Genomic DNA, 14190 nt, shown 5'->3' with positions numbered 1-14190 from the left:
CCTCCCCTGAGGTAACCAAGGTTACACAAGTATCTTATCTGTCCTTGTATGAATAGAAAGATAATGCATGAATATAAACCCACGTTCATATATGTGTTATTGTTTACACATAGGCAATCCTGTTCTGCACTTTGCTTTTTCCACTGGGAGATAATTAATCAGTACATATGGAGTTGCCTCACTCTTTTTAACAACTGCATTTTATTCCATCATTGAATTCTGCCATCATTTATTTAACCAATCTCCTATTGATAGATATTGGCTCCCAGTCTTTTGTTCTTATAATCAATGTTGCAATGAATATCCTTGTATATTGTGTCTATGTCTATAGGATAAATTCCTAGGAGTGGAATGACTAGGTCAAAGGGTAGGGGAATTTAAAACGTTGATGGCATCAGGAAACTTGCACAAGCCTCTTAGATACCCTCATCCACCAGAGGGCAGACAGCAGAAGCAAGAAGAACTACAATCCTGCAGCCTGTGGAACAAAAACCACATTCACAAAAAGATAGACAAGATGAAAAGGCAGAGGGCTATGTACCAGATGAAGGAACAAGATAAAACCCCAGAAAAACAACTAAATGAAGTGGAGATAGGCAACCTTCCAGAAAAAGAATTCAGAATAATCATAGTGAAGATGATCCAGGACCTCGGAAAAAGAATGGAGGCAAAGATCGAGAAGATGCAAGAAATGTTAAACAAACATCTAGAAGAATTAAAGAACAAACAAACAGAGATGAACAATAAAATAACTGAAATGAAAAATACACTAGAAGGAATCAATAGCAGAATAACTGAGGCAGAAGAACGGATAAGTGACCTGGAAGACAGAATGGTGGAATTCACTGCTGTGGAACAGACTAAAGAAAAAAGAATGAAAAGAAATGAAGACAGCCTAAGAGACCTCTGGGACAACATTAAACGCAACAACATTCGCATTATAGGGGTCCCAGAAGGAGAAGAGAGAGAGAAAGGGCCAGAGAAAATATTTGAAGAGATTATAGTCGAAAACTTCCCTAACATGGGAAAGGAAATAGCCACCCAAGTCCAGGAAGCGCAGAGAGTCCCATACGGGATAAACCCAAGGAGAAACACACCAAGACACATAGTAATCAAATTGGTAAAAATTAAAGACAAAGAAAAATTATTGAAAGCAGCAACGGAAAAATGACAAATAACAACAAGGGAACTCCCATAAGGTTAGCAGCTGATTTCTCAGCAGAAACTCTACAGACCAGAAGGGAGTGGCATGATATACTTAAAGTGATGAAAGGGAAGAACCTACAACCAAGATTACTCTAACCGGCAAGGATCTCATTCAGATTCGATGCAGAAATCAAAAGCTTTACAGACAAGCGAAAGTTAAGAGAATTCAGCACCACCAAACCAGCTCTACAACAAATGCTAAAGGAACTTCTCTAACTGGGAAACACAAGAGAAGAAAAGGACCTACAAAAACAAACCCAAAACAATTAAGAAAATGGTCATAGGAACATACATATCGATAATTACCTTAAACGTGAATGGATTAAATGCTCCAACCAAAAGACACAGACTTGCTGAATGGATACAAAGACAAGACCCATATATATGCTGTCTACAAGAGACCCACTTCAGAGCTAGAGACACATACAGACTGAAAGTGAGGGGATGGAAAAAGATATTCCATGCAAATGGAAATCAAAAGAAAGCTGGAGTAGCAATACTCATATCAGATAAAATAGACTTTAAAATAAAGAATGTTACAAGAGACAAGGAAGGACACTACATAATGATCAAGGGATCAATCCAAGAAGATATAACAATTATAAATATACATGCACCCAACATAGGAGCACCTCAATACATAAGGCAACTGCTAACAGCTATAAAAGAGGAAATCGACAGTAACACAATAATAGTGGGGAACTTTAACACCTCACTTACACCAATGGACAGATCATCCAAAATGAAAATAAATAAGGAAACAGAAGCTTTAAATGACACAATAGACCAGATAGATTTAATTGATATTTATAGGACATTCCATCCCAAAACAGCAGATTACACTTTCTTCTCAAGTGCACACAGAACATTCTCCAGGACAGATCACATCTTGGGTCACAAATCAAGCCTCAGTAAATTTAAGAAAATGGAAATCATATCAAGCATCTTTTCTGACCACAACACTATGAGATTAGAAATGAATTTCAGGGAAAAAAACGTAAAAAACACAAACACATGGAGGCTAAACAATACGTTATTAAATAACCAAGAGATCACTGAAGAAATCAAAGAGGAAATTAAAAAATACCTAGAGACAAATGACAATGAAAAAACGACGACCCAAATGCAGCAAAAGCAGTTCTAAGAGGGAAGTTTATAGCTATACAAGCCTACCTCAAGAAACAAGAAAAATCTCAAATAAACAATCTAACCTTACACCTAAAGGAACTAGAGAAAGAAGAACAAACAAAACCCAAAGTTAGCAGAAGGAAAGAAATCATAAAGATCAGAGCAGAAATAATTGAAATAGAAACAAAGAAAACAATAGCAAAGATCAATAAAAGTAAAAGCTGGTTCTTTGAGAAGATAAACAAAATTGATAAACCATTAGCCAGACTCATCAAGAAGAAGAGGGAGAGGACTCAAATCAATAAAATTGAAATGAAAAAGGAGAAGTTACAACAGACACTGCAGAAATACAAAGCATCCTAAGAGACTACTACAAGCAACTCTATGCCAATAAAATGGACAACCTGGAAGAAATGGACAAATTCTTAGAAAGGTATAACCTTCCAAGACTGAACCAGGAAGAAATAGAAAATATGAACAGACCAATCACAAGTAATGAAATTGAAACTGTGATTAAAAATCTTCCAACAAACAAAAGTCCAGGACCAGATGGCTTCACAGGTGAATTCTATCAAACATTTAGAGAAGAGCTAACACCCATCCTTCTCAAACGCTTCCAAAAAATTGCAGAGGAAGGAACACTTCCAAACTCATTCTATGAGGCCACCATCACCCTGATACCAAAACCAGACAAAGATACTACAAAAAAAGAAAATTACAGACCAATATCACTGATGAATACAGATGCAAAAATCCTCAACAAAATACTAGCAAACAGAATCCAACACCACATTAAAAGGATCATACACCACGATCAAGTGGGATTTATCCCAGGGATGCAAGGATTCTTCAATATATGCAAATCAATCAATGTGATACACCATATTAACAAATTGAAGAATAAAAACCATATGATCATCTCAGTAGAGGCAGAAAAAGCTTTTGACAAAATTCAACACCCATTTATGATCAAAACTCTCCAGGAAGTGGGCATAGAGGGAACCTACCTCAACATAATAAAGGCCATATACGACAAACCCACAGCAAACATCATTTTCAATGGTGAAAACCTGAAAGCATTTCCTCTAAGATCAGGAACAAGACAAGGATGTCCACTCTCACCACTATTATTCAATATAGTTTTGGAAGTCCTAGCCACGGCAATCAGAGAAGGAAAAGAAATAAAAGGAATAGAAATTGGAAAAGAAGAAGTAAAAGTGTCACTGTCTGCAGATGACATGATACTATACATAGAGAATCCTAAAGATGCCACCAGAAAACTACTAGAGCTAATCAATGAATTTGGTAAAGTTGCAGGATACAAAATGAATGCACAGAAATCTCTTGCATTCCTATACACTAATGATGAAAAAATCTGAAAGAGAAATTAAGGCAACACTCCCATTTACCACTGCAACATAAAGAATAAAATACCTAGGAATAAACCTACCTAGGGAGCCAAAAGACCTGTATGCAGAAACTATAAGACACTGATGAAAGAAATTAAAGATGATACCAACAGATGGAGAGAGATATACCATGTTCTTGGATTGGAAGAATCAATATTGTGAAAATGACTCTACTACCCAAAGCAATCTACAGATTCAATGCAATCCCTATCAAATTAAAAATAGCATTTTTTACAAGAACTAGAACAAAAAAATCTTAAAATTTGTATGGAGACACAAAAGACCCCAAATAGCCAAAGCAGTCTTGAGGGAAAAAAACGGAGCTGGAGGAATCAGACTCCTTGACTTCAACCTATACTACAAAGCTACAGTAATCAAGACAATATGGTATGTGCACAAAAACAGGAATATAGATCAATGGAACAAGATAGAAAGCCCAGAGATAAACCCACGAACCTATGGTCAACTAATCTGTGACAAAGGAGGCAAGGATATACAGTGAGAAAAGAGCCTCTTCAATAAGTGGTGCTGGGAAAACTGGACAGCTACATGGAAAAGAATGAAATTAGAACACTCCCTAACACCATACACAAAAATAAACTCAAAATGGATTACAGACCTAAATGTATGACTGGAGACTATAAAACTCTTAGAGGAAAACATAGGAAGAACACTCTTTGACATAAATCACAGCAAGATCTTTTTTGATCCACCTCCTAGAGAAATGGAAATAAAAACAAAAATAAACAAATGGGACCTAATGAAACTTCAAAGCTTTTGCACAGCAAAGGAAACCATAAACAAGACGAAAAGACAACCCTCAGAATGGGAGAAAATATTTGGAAACGAATCAACGGACAAAGGATTAATCTCCAAAATATATAAACAGCTCATGCAGCTCAATATTAAAAAAACAAACAACCCAATCCAAAAACGGGCAGAAGACCTAAGTAGACATTTCTCCAAAGAAGACATACAGATGGCCAAGAGGCACATGAAAAGCTGCTCAACATCACTAATTATTAGAGAAATGCAAATCAAAACTACAATGAGGTGTCACCTCACACCAGTTAGAATGGGCATCATCAGAAAATCTACAAACAACAAATGCTGGAGAGGGTGTGGAGAAAAGGGAACCCTCCTGCACTGTTGATGGGAATGTAAATTGATACAGCCACTATGGAGGTTCCTTAAAAAACTAAAAATATAATTACCATATGATCTATGAGCCATATGATCTATCCATATGAGCAATCCCACTACTGGGCATATACCCAGAGAAAACCATAATTCAAAAAGACACATGCACCCCAATGTTCATTGCAGCAGTATTTACAAGAGCCAGGTCATGGAAGCAACCTAATTGCCGATCGACAGACGAATGGATAAAGAAGATGTGGTACATGTATACAATGGAATATTACTCAGCCATAAAAAGGAACGAAATTGGGTCATTTGTTGAGACGTGGATAGATCTAGAGACTGTCATACAGAGTGAAGTAAGTCAGAAAGAGAAGAACAAATATCGTATATTAACGCATGTATGTGGAACCTAGAAAAATGGTACAGATGATCCAGGTTGCAGGGCAGAAGTTGAGACACAGATGTAGAGAACAAACGTATGGACACCAAGGGGGGAAAGCTGTGGGGGGCTGGGGGTGGTGGTGTGCTGAATTGGGCGATTGGGATTGACATGTATACACTGATGTGTATAAAATTGATGACTGAAAAAAAAAAAAAAACTGTTGACTGCTACTGCCATACTATCTTCCAATGTACACTTCTCCAACATCTTAGGGGATGCCTGTTTCCACATGCCGTCCCTAACACAGAGCATTATCTAATTTTTGCTCTTTGCCAATCTTATAGGAAAAAAAATGTGTTTCATAGTAATTTTAATTTGCCTTTTTTCTAACATGAGTAAAGTTGGGCATATTCTCATATATTTAAAAGCTATTTTCTTTTTCTTGCTGTGAACTCTCTGTTCATTTCCTTTGCCTATTTTTCTATTGGGTTGTTGGTATTTTTCCTGTTGATTTGTAGAAGTTCTTTATTTTTAAAATTATATGTATGCTTTTTATTAAAGTTATATGTGCAAATAATATAAAGGTCAAAATGTACTACAAGAGCTATCACAAGAAACAGTAGTTCCTGACCCACCCTGGCATCCCGACAATACTGAGGTCACAATTTCTCAATTCTTGTAGCACAGCAGGTCTATGGAACAGTTTTTTGGGGCAGAGAGGGGACGATCAGGCGATGCACACGACTCAGACACCAGGGATTATTCTGGGGTATCGACACTGACACAGGAAACATTAAATTTCCCCGTTTTGATGAGTTTCTCTGGGGAAGAGCATTTATCTTTATGTCTTGGGATAAGAGCCAGCTGCCCAAGTCTTTTGAGTGGGGTCAGCGGGCACAGCTGTCCGGTGCACACAGAATCCCTCTGTTTTCAGCCCTCTGCTCCACTCGCTGCCTCTAAGCCCAGGCTACTTGGGCTGAATGACTCCCACTTCTTTGCTGCTTCACTGGTGAATTTTCTACGCTTCAGGTCTTTGTGCCTTTTTGTCCACCCACTCCCTTCCTCATTCTATCTTCTAGAATTTGTTTAAATCTCTCATTATTTGGTTATACCCTCCTCTTGCCCTTTTATTTTATTGCTCTGGGTGTCTTTCCTGTTGAACATTTCTACTTTTATTAAGATTTCAGGAGGGACAAGAGTGGGTCTAACCTCCCACCCAGACAGAGAAAGCTGCTCGTACCTGAATTTTCATTTTCTCATCCATTTGTTTTCCTCTGCTCTTGAGTTCACTCTTCACCTCCTCTTTGAACACTTGTATCTTGTCCTTGAGCTCTTTTTAAAGACAGGTCCTATCATCTGTAATTTCTCTGAGACTGTAGAGAACTCCCTGTTTGTACTGTGGGTTTTCTTCCTTGCATAGGTTCCCTTGCAGGAGGTTTTCATCTGCCTCTTGCTTATGATCATCTCCTCCTTTGATTTCTCTGTTCAAAGATCTTAGCTATTTTTTTTCCCCCAAATCATGTTTGAATGAGACCCACTAAAGAATCAGTGAGGAAGGAAGGGCAGGGGAGGGTGGCGGTGCAGTACTGTCTGCGACATGCTCTCACCAAGTGGCTCTGTCCCCCGTCTTCCACAAAGATCCGTCTCCCCGAGTGTGGCTCACAGCAGATGTCCTTAAGTCCCAGGCTCCCTCTTCTGAGATCCTGCGATTGCTGCCTGCCCTCACTTCCTCCTCTATGTCACTTCTCCATTAGCTATCTCCCTGGACTGGGAGGCCGAACACCATGGGGTGTGGGGCTGGTCTCTCCTTCAATCCTCCTTCCCTACCGCTCTGCAGTGCCACCTGCCCCCAGGTCCAGCCATTCCTACTGGTGTCCTCATGCCTGGCCAAGGATCACGGGGATGATCTTGCGGGAATGTTCAGAGAACACTGCATCCTGCCCCAGACTGGTGGCCAGGGGAGCTCACAGCCTCCTGCTTCAGTCTGGTTCACATTTCTCACTGTCTGGAGATGGGCTGGCTGGTTTAGGGTTGGGGCTTTGAGTTTTGGTCAAATTTGAGTTTTAGTCAGACTTGAGGGGGATTAAAAGATCTTTCCTCTCATTAGTGGGAAGTCACTGTTTTCTAAAGTTGAGCTTCGTTATAATGGGCAGGAAGGAAAGGGTCATAATAATGAGCAAGAAGCTCTCACATTGTTAATAATGGTTTTCCTACCAGTTGATATCAGAATTTATTGATATTATGACTCATTTTAGATTTTTCCTCTCTGTTTCCTGGATTCTTTATATTTTTCTCGACTGAAATTAGGCAGTGTACCAATACTATTCTCTTCTTTTATCACACACACAGTACCCCCCTAGGAGTTAGGACACCCTCTGCCCAGTTACCTCAGGAATTGAGGGCAGTGGGGATTTATCAGCCTTGCAGATAAAGAAGGGTCCACTTGTTGAGAGCAACACGTTCACAGGCAGGGTGGAAATGTTCTTCATGACCAAGGGCTGGTAATCAGGTTCCAGGATAGTGTTAGGTTTCTGCAAAAAATAGAAAAGAGGAAACAAACCAACTTATGGTAAACACAGTAAGCCTTTAGCAACAAATGTCTGATATTCATTGTTAACAGCAGAATTAGCATTCTCTCTATTTATATCTATAGATGTATGGATTTATATTATATCTATCTGTCATGTATCTATCTATCAAGATATAGATAATATGTATCTATATATTACATACGTTCACTTCTCAGTAGTCCACCATACATTCCAAATGATTTATCTAAATCTCTACAAGGGATTAATATAGATGTAGATATAGGTATAGATATTTTCTATGTATCTATGTATCTGTGTATCTATTTCACTAGAAGAGATCCTACTTAAGCCAGAAGACAGATTAGATTTTCTTACTTTCTTGTTGCCTGGTTTTAAAAACCCTATATAAGCCATGCTTCTGGGTAGAACTGTTACTACAGAAGTTTCCACAGCATCATAAAACAAAGTTTAATAAATTAGTGATATCTTATGGAAGAACCCATGTATCATTACAATGAATAAAACATTTTTTCCTTACACAATATTCTGTTCATGCTGAAAATACCCAATTTGCAAATATACTTATCTTGCTATATTGACAAACGCTCATAACTATTTCCTGTAAATTTCCTGATAACACTGGGAGAGTTGATTTAGAAGCATCGTTCACTCTGTTAGATCAAATTTCATTTTTCAGCTGGAGAAAGCATCATAAATGGATCTTAAGCTGGAAGTTTCTGGTCAGACTGGATTTTTCTCATTCTGACATTGGGATCCACATTGTTCATTGTGTGCCTTGGAAAGGGGGTCCTTTAATATCAGTACGGAAACCTCAGTCTCTGGCCTCCAAAAAGAATCTCCCTCCCATTCCCTGGCTCTTCCAACAACTCTAGCCTATTTTCCCCAGGCCCCTTTGCTTTGATTTGCTTTTCTCCCTGTTCCAATTTCAGTTAAGTCCTCCTGATTCCATGTTTTGCTCTGCCGCTGCCTCTGCTTCTTTGTCCAGCATAGTCTTTCTTCCACTGTGGTTCCTGGAGCCACTGGCTCTGAGCGAGCTAGGGTGACCAGTGTCCATGGTGTCTTAGTCAGTTCAGGCTGCTATAACGAAGAGCACAGACTGAGTGGTTTAAACAACAGCCATTGACATCTCATAGTTCTGGAGGCTGGGAAGTCGAAGATCAAGGTGCCAGCACATCCAGTGCCTGGTGAGAGCCCACTTCTTGGTTTGTAGATAGTTGTCTTCTCACTGTGTCCTCACATGCCTGAGAGAAAGATCATCTCTCTTGTCTCTTCTTATAAGGGCACTAATCCCATTCATGAGGGCTCCACCTCCATGACCTTATCCCTTCCCAAAGCCCCCACTTACAACATGATCATATAAGGAATTAGGGCTTTGGTGTATGAATTTTGGGGGGACACAAACATTCAGTCCATAAAGTTGGCTTGAGCCACCTGCATCGGTTGTACCTCATTAGCCCCTTGTGCACTCCCAAAGTTCTTTCGGAGGTTTGGTCTGGCACTTACCATGAGAAGCTGCCACTGTCCCCCTCCCTCTAACATGGTAATATAGGTACTGGGTTCACCTTGCACTTGCAGATTTCATACTACAGTTTGGGGAGGGATGAAGCAGCACTTTCGACCTTCCCCCCAGGCTGCTGTGTCACTGCAGGTAGCTTTGAAGTGAAGAAGCCACACTCAGTTGGTTTTGGCAAGAGGCCATTTAGAGGTTAGTGATGAGAAAGAGTCGATGCACAGAGAACCCGTTCTATTTTAAAAATGACCCTTTCTCTCTGGCTTGTTTGTCTCGTCAAATATCAGGAGACAGGATTTGCTTCTGGACTTCATGAAGCAAACTGACTGCTAGTTTCATTTGACCTTTTCAATTCCACAGAGATGTGGTTTCATCTCTGTGGCTTATGAATGGTACAATAGTTATACAGCAGATCAAATCTGAGGAAACGGTTATAGAAAAATTCTTCCCATAGGCAGGCTTGGTATCATTAAAGTCTAAGGTACTAAATCAGATACACTGCCCTGAGCCAAAAACAAAGAGACAGAATGGATAATTGGGTGTACCAAGACAGGTCTCCTGCACACCCTGGGTAATGAAGTCGCATTTCTTCATTGTCCCTGATATGGAGTAAAATGTGAGCAGGAAATGAACAATGAAAAATACAGTAGTAGGACAGATTTCAAACTTGTGATATTTGGGAGGAAGGAGAGAAGGGCAAAAACAAATAGGGTGTAATGACTCAATTCATTTTTTAAATTCAACAAGTCACTGTCATATTCAAAATATTTGCTATTTATTTATTATGCTATTTATTATTCTAGTGATAAATTCAAACAATAGACATTTAAACAAGGATATGCTTTAAAAAAAAAACAAGGCTAAAGGATATAAACAGAAGAAAAGGAACACTACCCACACATTTTTATGAGTGTTTATGTACTTTGGAAAAAAAATCTAATAGGAAACTAAGCTGCATATTTATCATATACTGTAATGTCTTGCACGGAATAGCTATTCAATAAATCTTCACTGAATGTTCTCTGAATGGCTACATTTAGAGAGAATATGATGCAACCAAATTTGGCACAGCTGTTGCCAGTAAATATCTTTCCTGATTACTTAAAAAAGGAAGAATTTAAAACAGCAATGAAAGCTTAATAACTGTAGAAGGAGTTCTGGTAGTATTTTCATTTTATATGTCTCATGGAGATTGTCACAGTTAGTTTAGCATCCTGTAACTGAAACTTTTATCCTACTTCTTCAGTGTCTACATTCCCCACCAGTTTGTTAGGTTAGGGTTTTTGCTGTGTCTTTACTGTCTAATACACTGCAGGTGCTCAAAAATTATTTGTTGATTTGAATTGAACTTGTACATCTCACCTCCCGTACTAGCCTATAAGTTCCCTTATTCATCTCCTGGCAGAGCACCTTATCCAGATGTTTATTTAATATGAACAATATATATAGAATACACCAGAACAAATGGTCTTGAACATTCTCCTGCTAGCCTCCGTTAACAGGAGGAACCCTGGTTGGTTCCCCCATGACTGGTTAGGCACTGCCACACCCAGTCCTTTCATGTGGCAGCACAGATCACACCATGGGATCTTCCTTAATGCTTGGTCTTCCCAGTTGGTTGTGAAGTTCATCAGGGAGGGACTATTCTCACTGTTGTATCTCTACGACCCGACACAGTGCCTGGCGCATGGTAGGTGTTGATAAATACTCCACTCCGCAGCCCGCGTGACTGTTTCAATGAATACATCTGACCATGTCACTCCCTTCCCTGAAGCCCTCCAATGGTCACCCAAAACAAAACCCGAAGTTCACAACATGTGTCCCAGTCATGCCACACACACCTGGCCCCTGCCCACTTCTCTAGATGGACTTCATTGTCATTCTTGGCATAGTCTCTGTCTGAGGTGGCCCTTCAGGTTTTATGCTGACCAAGCTCTTTCGTGATTCAGGCCTTTTGCATGTGCTGTTCCCTACAATTCTCTCTCCCCCCCTTGTCACCAGACTGACTTCTATTTGTCCTTCCGGTCCCAACTTGAGGCATTTGCTCAAGGAAGCCATCTATGACCTCACATACAAATAAGGTCATGTCCCCTGATATATACTCTCACTACAAGTTATACCTCTTCTTCATAGCACTGTTTAGAATTATAATTTAAACAATTAAATTTTAATAGTTAGTTGACAGTTTGTAACCTCAACCAGTCTCTTAGCTGTGACTATGTTAGATTTTTAGCACCCACACAGCCCTTGACCCAGAGGAAATGTTCCACACATACCTGTCCTGAACAGTAAATAATTCTCTGCTGGAAACCTGCCTAGGACTAGGTCAAGTCCTGCTGTGATATCTCCCCTCCTCTTCACCACCCAGCCCACTGCCCTGAGCAGCAGTCATCCCCATCTCTCCCGTTCTGGGCCTCCCCCACTTACCACTCACCCTTAACGGTACATGAAGTTATAGACAGTTATGGGCATATACATCAAAGAATGTGAATCAAATAGTTTAAGTTGATTATTCCCAAGCAGTGTTAGGTGATCTACAAAATAGCTTAACTTGGGTCTCAGTTTCCTCCTGTGTATCATGGGAAAGAGAAGCTCCTGCACAGATTGCTGTGAGGGACAAATGGGAAAATGTATGTAATGAACATGGCTCAATGCCCAGCACGTACCAATCAATAGTGGTAGCTATTCTTACTGGTTACTGTAATTATCAACAATTCTTCTCCAACCATTTCTATACTGTGATGTTTATTTTACCCAGTTAGAGTAAAATGATGGACTGAAATGCATTTTCAGTGCACTGCAATACCCCTTCACTTTGGTCTTATACATCAGGAATGATGGAAGTAGAATTTCTATGGCAATTCACTTTTCAAAAGAATGTAGGTTTAGATTCAGAATTTTTAGTTGAATGTGTATTGGCCTCTGAAGCTTAAAAAACATTGGCTGGGTGTGGGTGTAACAGGATTCCCATTAATTTAGCTTCTGAAATGAAAGCGTGAACATGTGCACCCCTAGCTGGAGCGCCCGGCCCTCCCCAACACAGCCCCACTGACCTTCTCCAGTCGGTATACGAGCTGCTTGGTGGAGAGCTGGATGAATGGTGCCACGAACTCACAGATGATGTTCACCGTCATCACCAGGCTCTTCCCCTTTTGTGTCCCGATGATGGTGTGGCACACCAGCTTTTCTTTGACTATCTGCAGACAAGATATACCAGCGTTTGTGGAACCTCTATAGCTTGGAAGACCTAATTCTCAACAATCAGCAAAATGATTCTCAACTACCTGCCTGGGGACACCAGGGAGGAGCACATTCTTCTGAGCAGTGCATGTCAGGGATGGGTCTCTGTCACACAAAGTCTGATTGGTTAGATGTGTCCAGGATGGGTCCTGTGTCTACTGCTGACTGTCCCTGAGGACACAATCAATTTACATTCAGCTCATCCAGTATATATATGGAAGACTTATCAGGGCTGTTAGGGACTGGATACACAAAACAGTGATGGAAGAGGCAGATAAAAATTCTTCATGGGCTATCACTGTGCTGTACACCTGAAACTAACACGACATTGTAAATCAACTACAGTTGAAAAAAAAATTATTCATAGGCTTAGAATTCAATGGTAGTTACACAATGTCTTATCAAGGTAGTTGGAAGCTGGCTGGAAAAATTTTGCCTTTCACATTTGAATATTTAAAAATCGTGTATGGTAATTAACACTTCTTTGGACCCAAGAGCCTTAGATTTTTATAGAGTAGAAAGGACCCAAAGTGAATTTATAACATGAACAGCCTTTACTGAAGACTGCTCAGGTGTCAGATGTTAATGAATTCAAGTCTTCTCAATTATGTAGCAGAACTTGGAATACAGGGGAGCTTTTAGTAAAGCTACAACTGAATTTAGAACCCCAGCAGCTCAGATTTAATGCCTTTAAAATACAGTCAACTCTTGAGAACAACACTGTAAACATGCCTGCAACAGACTGTCAGTGTCTTGAGATGAGGGCCTGCATCCTATTCATCTTTGCATCCTTAGTGCCTAGCACGGTGTGTGTCATGTGGTACATACTCAGTGAAAGTTGGCTGAACCCCTCAGTAACAGAGAGAAAGAACATATTATACACTCCATAACGGGAAATAACCTTCTTTTTTAAACTGAGGATGTGTTTTTCCTGAAAATGTTCTGTGAAGAAACAACATAAGTGAAGCAAAGTGCCATCCGTGACCCTCGAGGAGCTAAGCAGGGAACCAGATTTCCCATCTCGTCTGCTGGGAGGCAATTTCTTACTGTTTCCTATTTTCATGAGGAGAAAGTTCAGCATCACATCCTAATTTGGTGACCCAGCAGGAGCTCAGGTAACCATCACTTCTCATTCACAAAGTCTGCCTTTGTGAAGAGGCTTGTAAGTGATTTCAGAAGTCTTTCTTTTAGGTTTTTAATGGTTTCCAGCCTCCATGAGGGAATAGGAATAAACAGACACATGGTTGGATCTGCCTAAATGTCTTAAGCAGAATGGTGATAATGTGAATAAGAGCAGAACATCAGAGTTGCTGAAGATAAATGCGGCTCTTTCATTGATACATAAAAGGATGATGATTATAAATGTGATGCTGTTGAGTCAAGCTGAGAGGGAAGGAACTAAGGATATCCCAATACCTGGATAGGAGAGGCAGCCGACAGTGTCTATAAAAACATTTTCTTAAAAATAAATATTAAGTGAATACTGCTAAGTATTAATCAGAGGCTTAGCTTTGGCTGAACACTGGATGTCCCTCTACCAGAGACTTGCTGGCTCTGTTGACTCTGGGGATGAGAACCTGCTTTAAACAGTATTTTAAGATTGGGTTCATGGTAGCTGTA

General features: G+C 39.9%; 1 protein-coding gene and 1 long non-coding RNA gene across 3 annotated transcripts in view; one reads left to right on the top strand and one right to left on the bottom strand.

Moving 5' to 3' along the window:
• Positions 1–14190, top strand: part of LOC309649354 — a 460714-nt gene that overhangs the window by 95345 nt on the left and 351179 nt on the right. The gene's annotated exons all lie outside the window — the stretch shown is intronic.
• HYDIN (HYDIN axonemal central pair apparatus protein) overlaps positions 1–14190 on the bottom strand; it is a 443025-nt gene that overhangs the window by 176979 nt on the left and 251856 nt on the right. For both annotated transcript variants that reach the window (XM_082438963.1, XM_082438964.1), the window contains exons 22-23: positions 12384–12527; positions 7656–7799 (exon numbers count right to left, since the gene is read on the bottom strand). In XM_082438963.1, coding sequence (XP_082295089.1) covers positions 7656–7799; positions 12384–12527 — 288 coding nt within the window. The remainder of the gene's footprint in view (positions 1–7655; positions 7800–12383; positions 12528–14190) is intronic.

This window comes from Balaenoptera physalus (assembly GCF_965194825.1).
Source record: "Balaenoptera physalus genome assembly, chromosome: 19".
In the NCBI taxonomy this organism is placed as follows: Eukaryota; Metazoa; Chordata; class Mammalia; order Artiodactyla; family Balaenopteridae; genus Balaenoptera; species Balaenoptera physalus.
The sequence above is the reverse complement of the archived record's forward strand: the minus strand, read 5'-3'. Positions and strand labels throughout refer to the sequence as shown.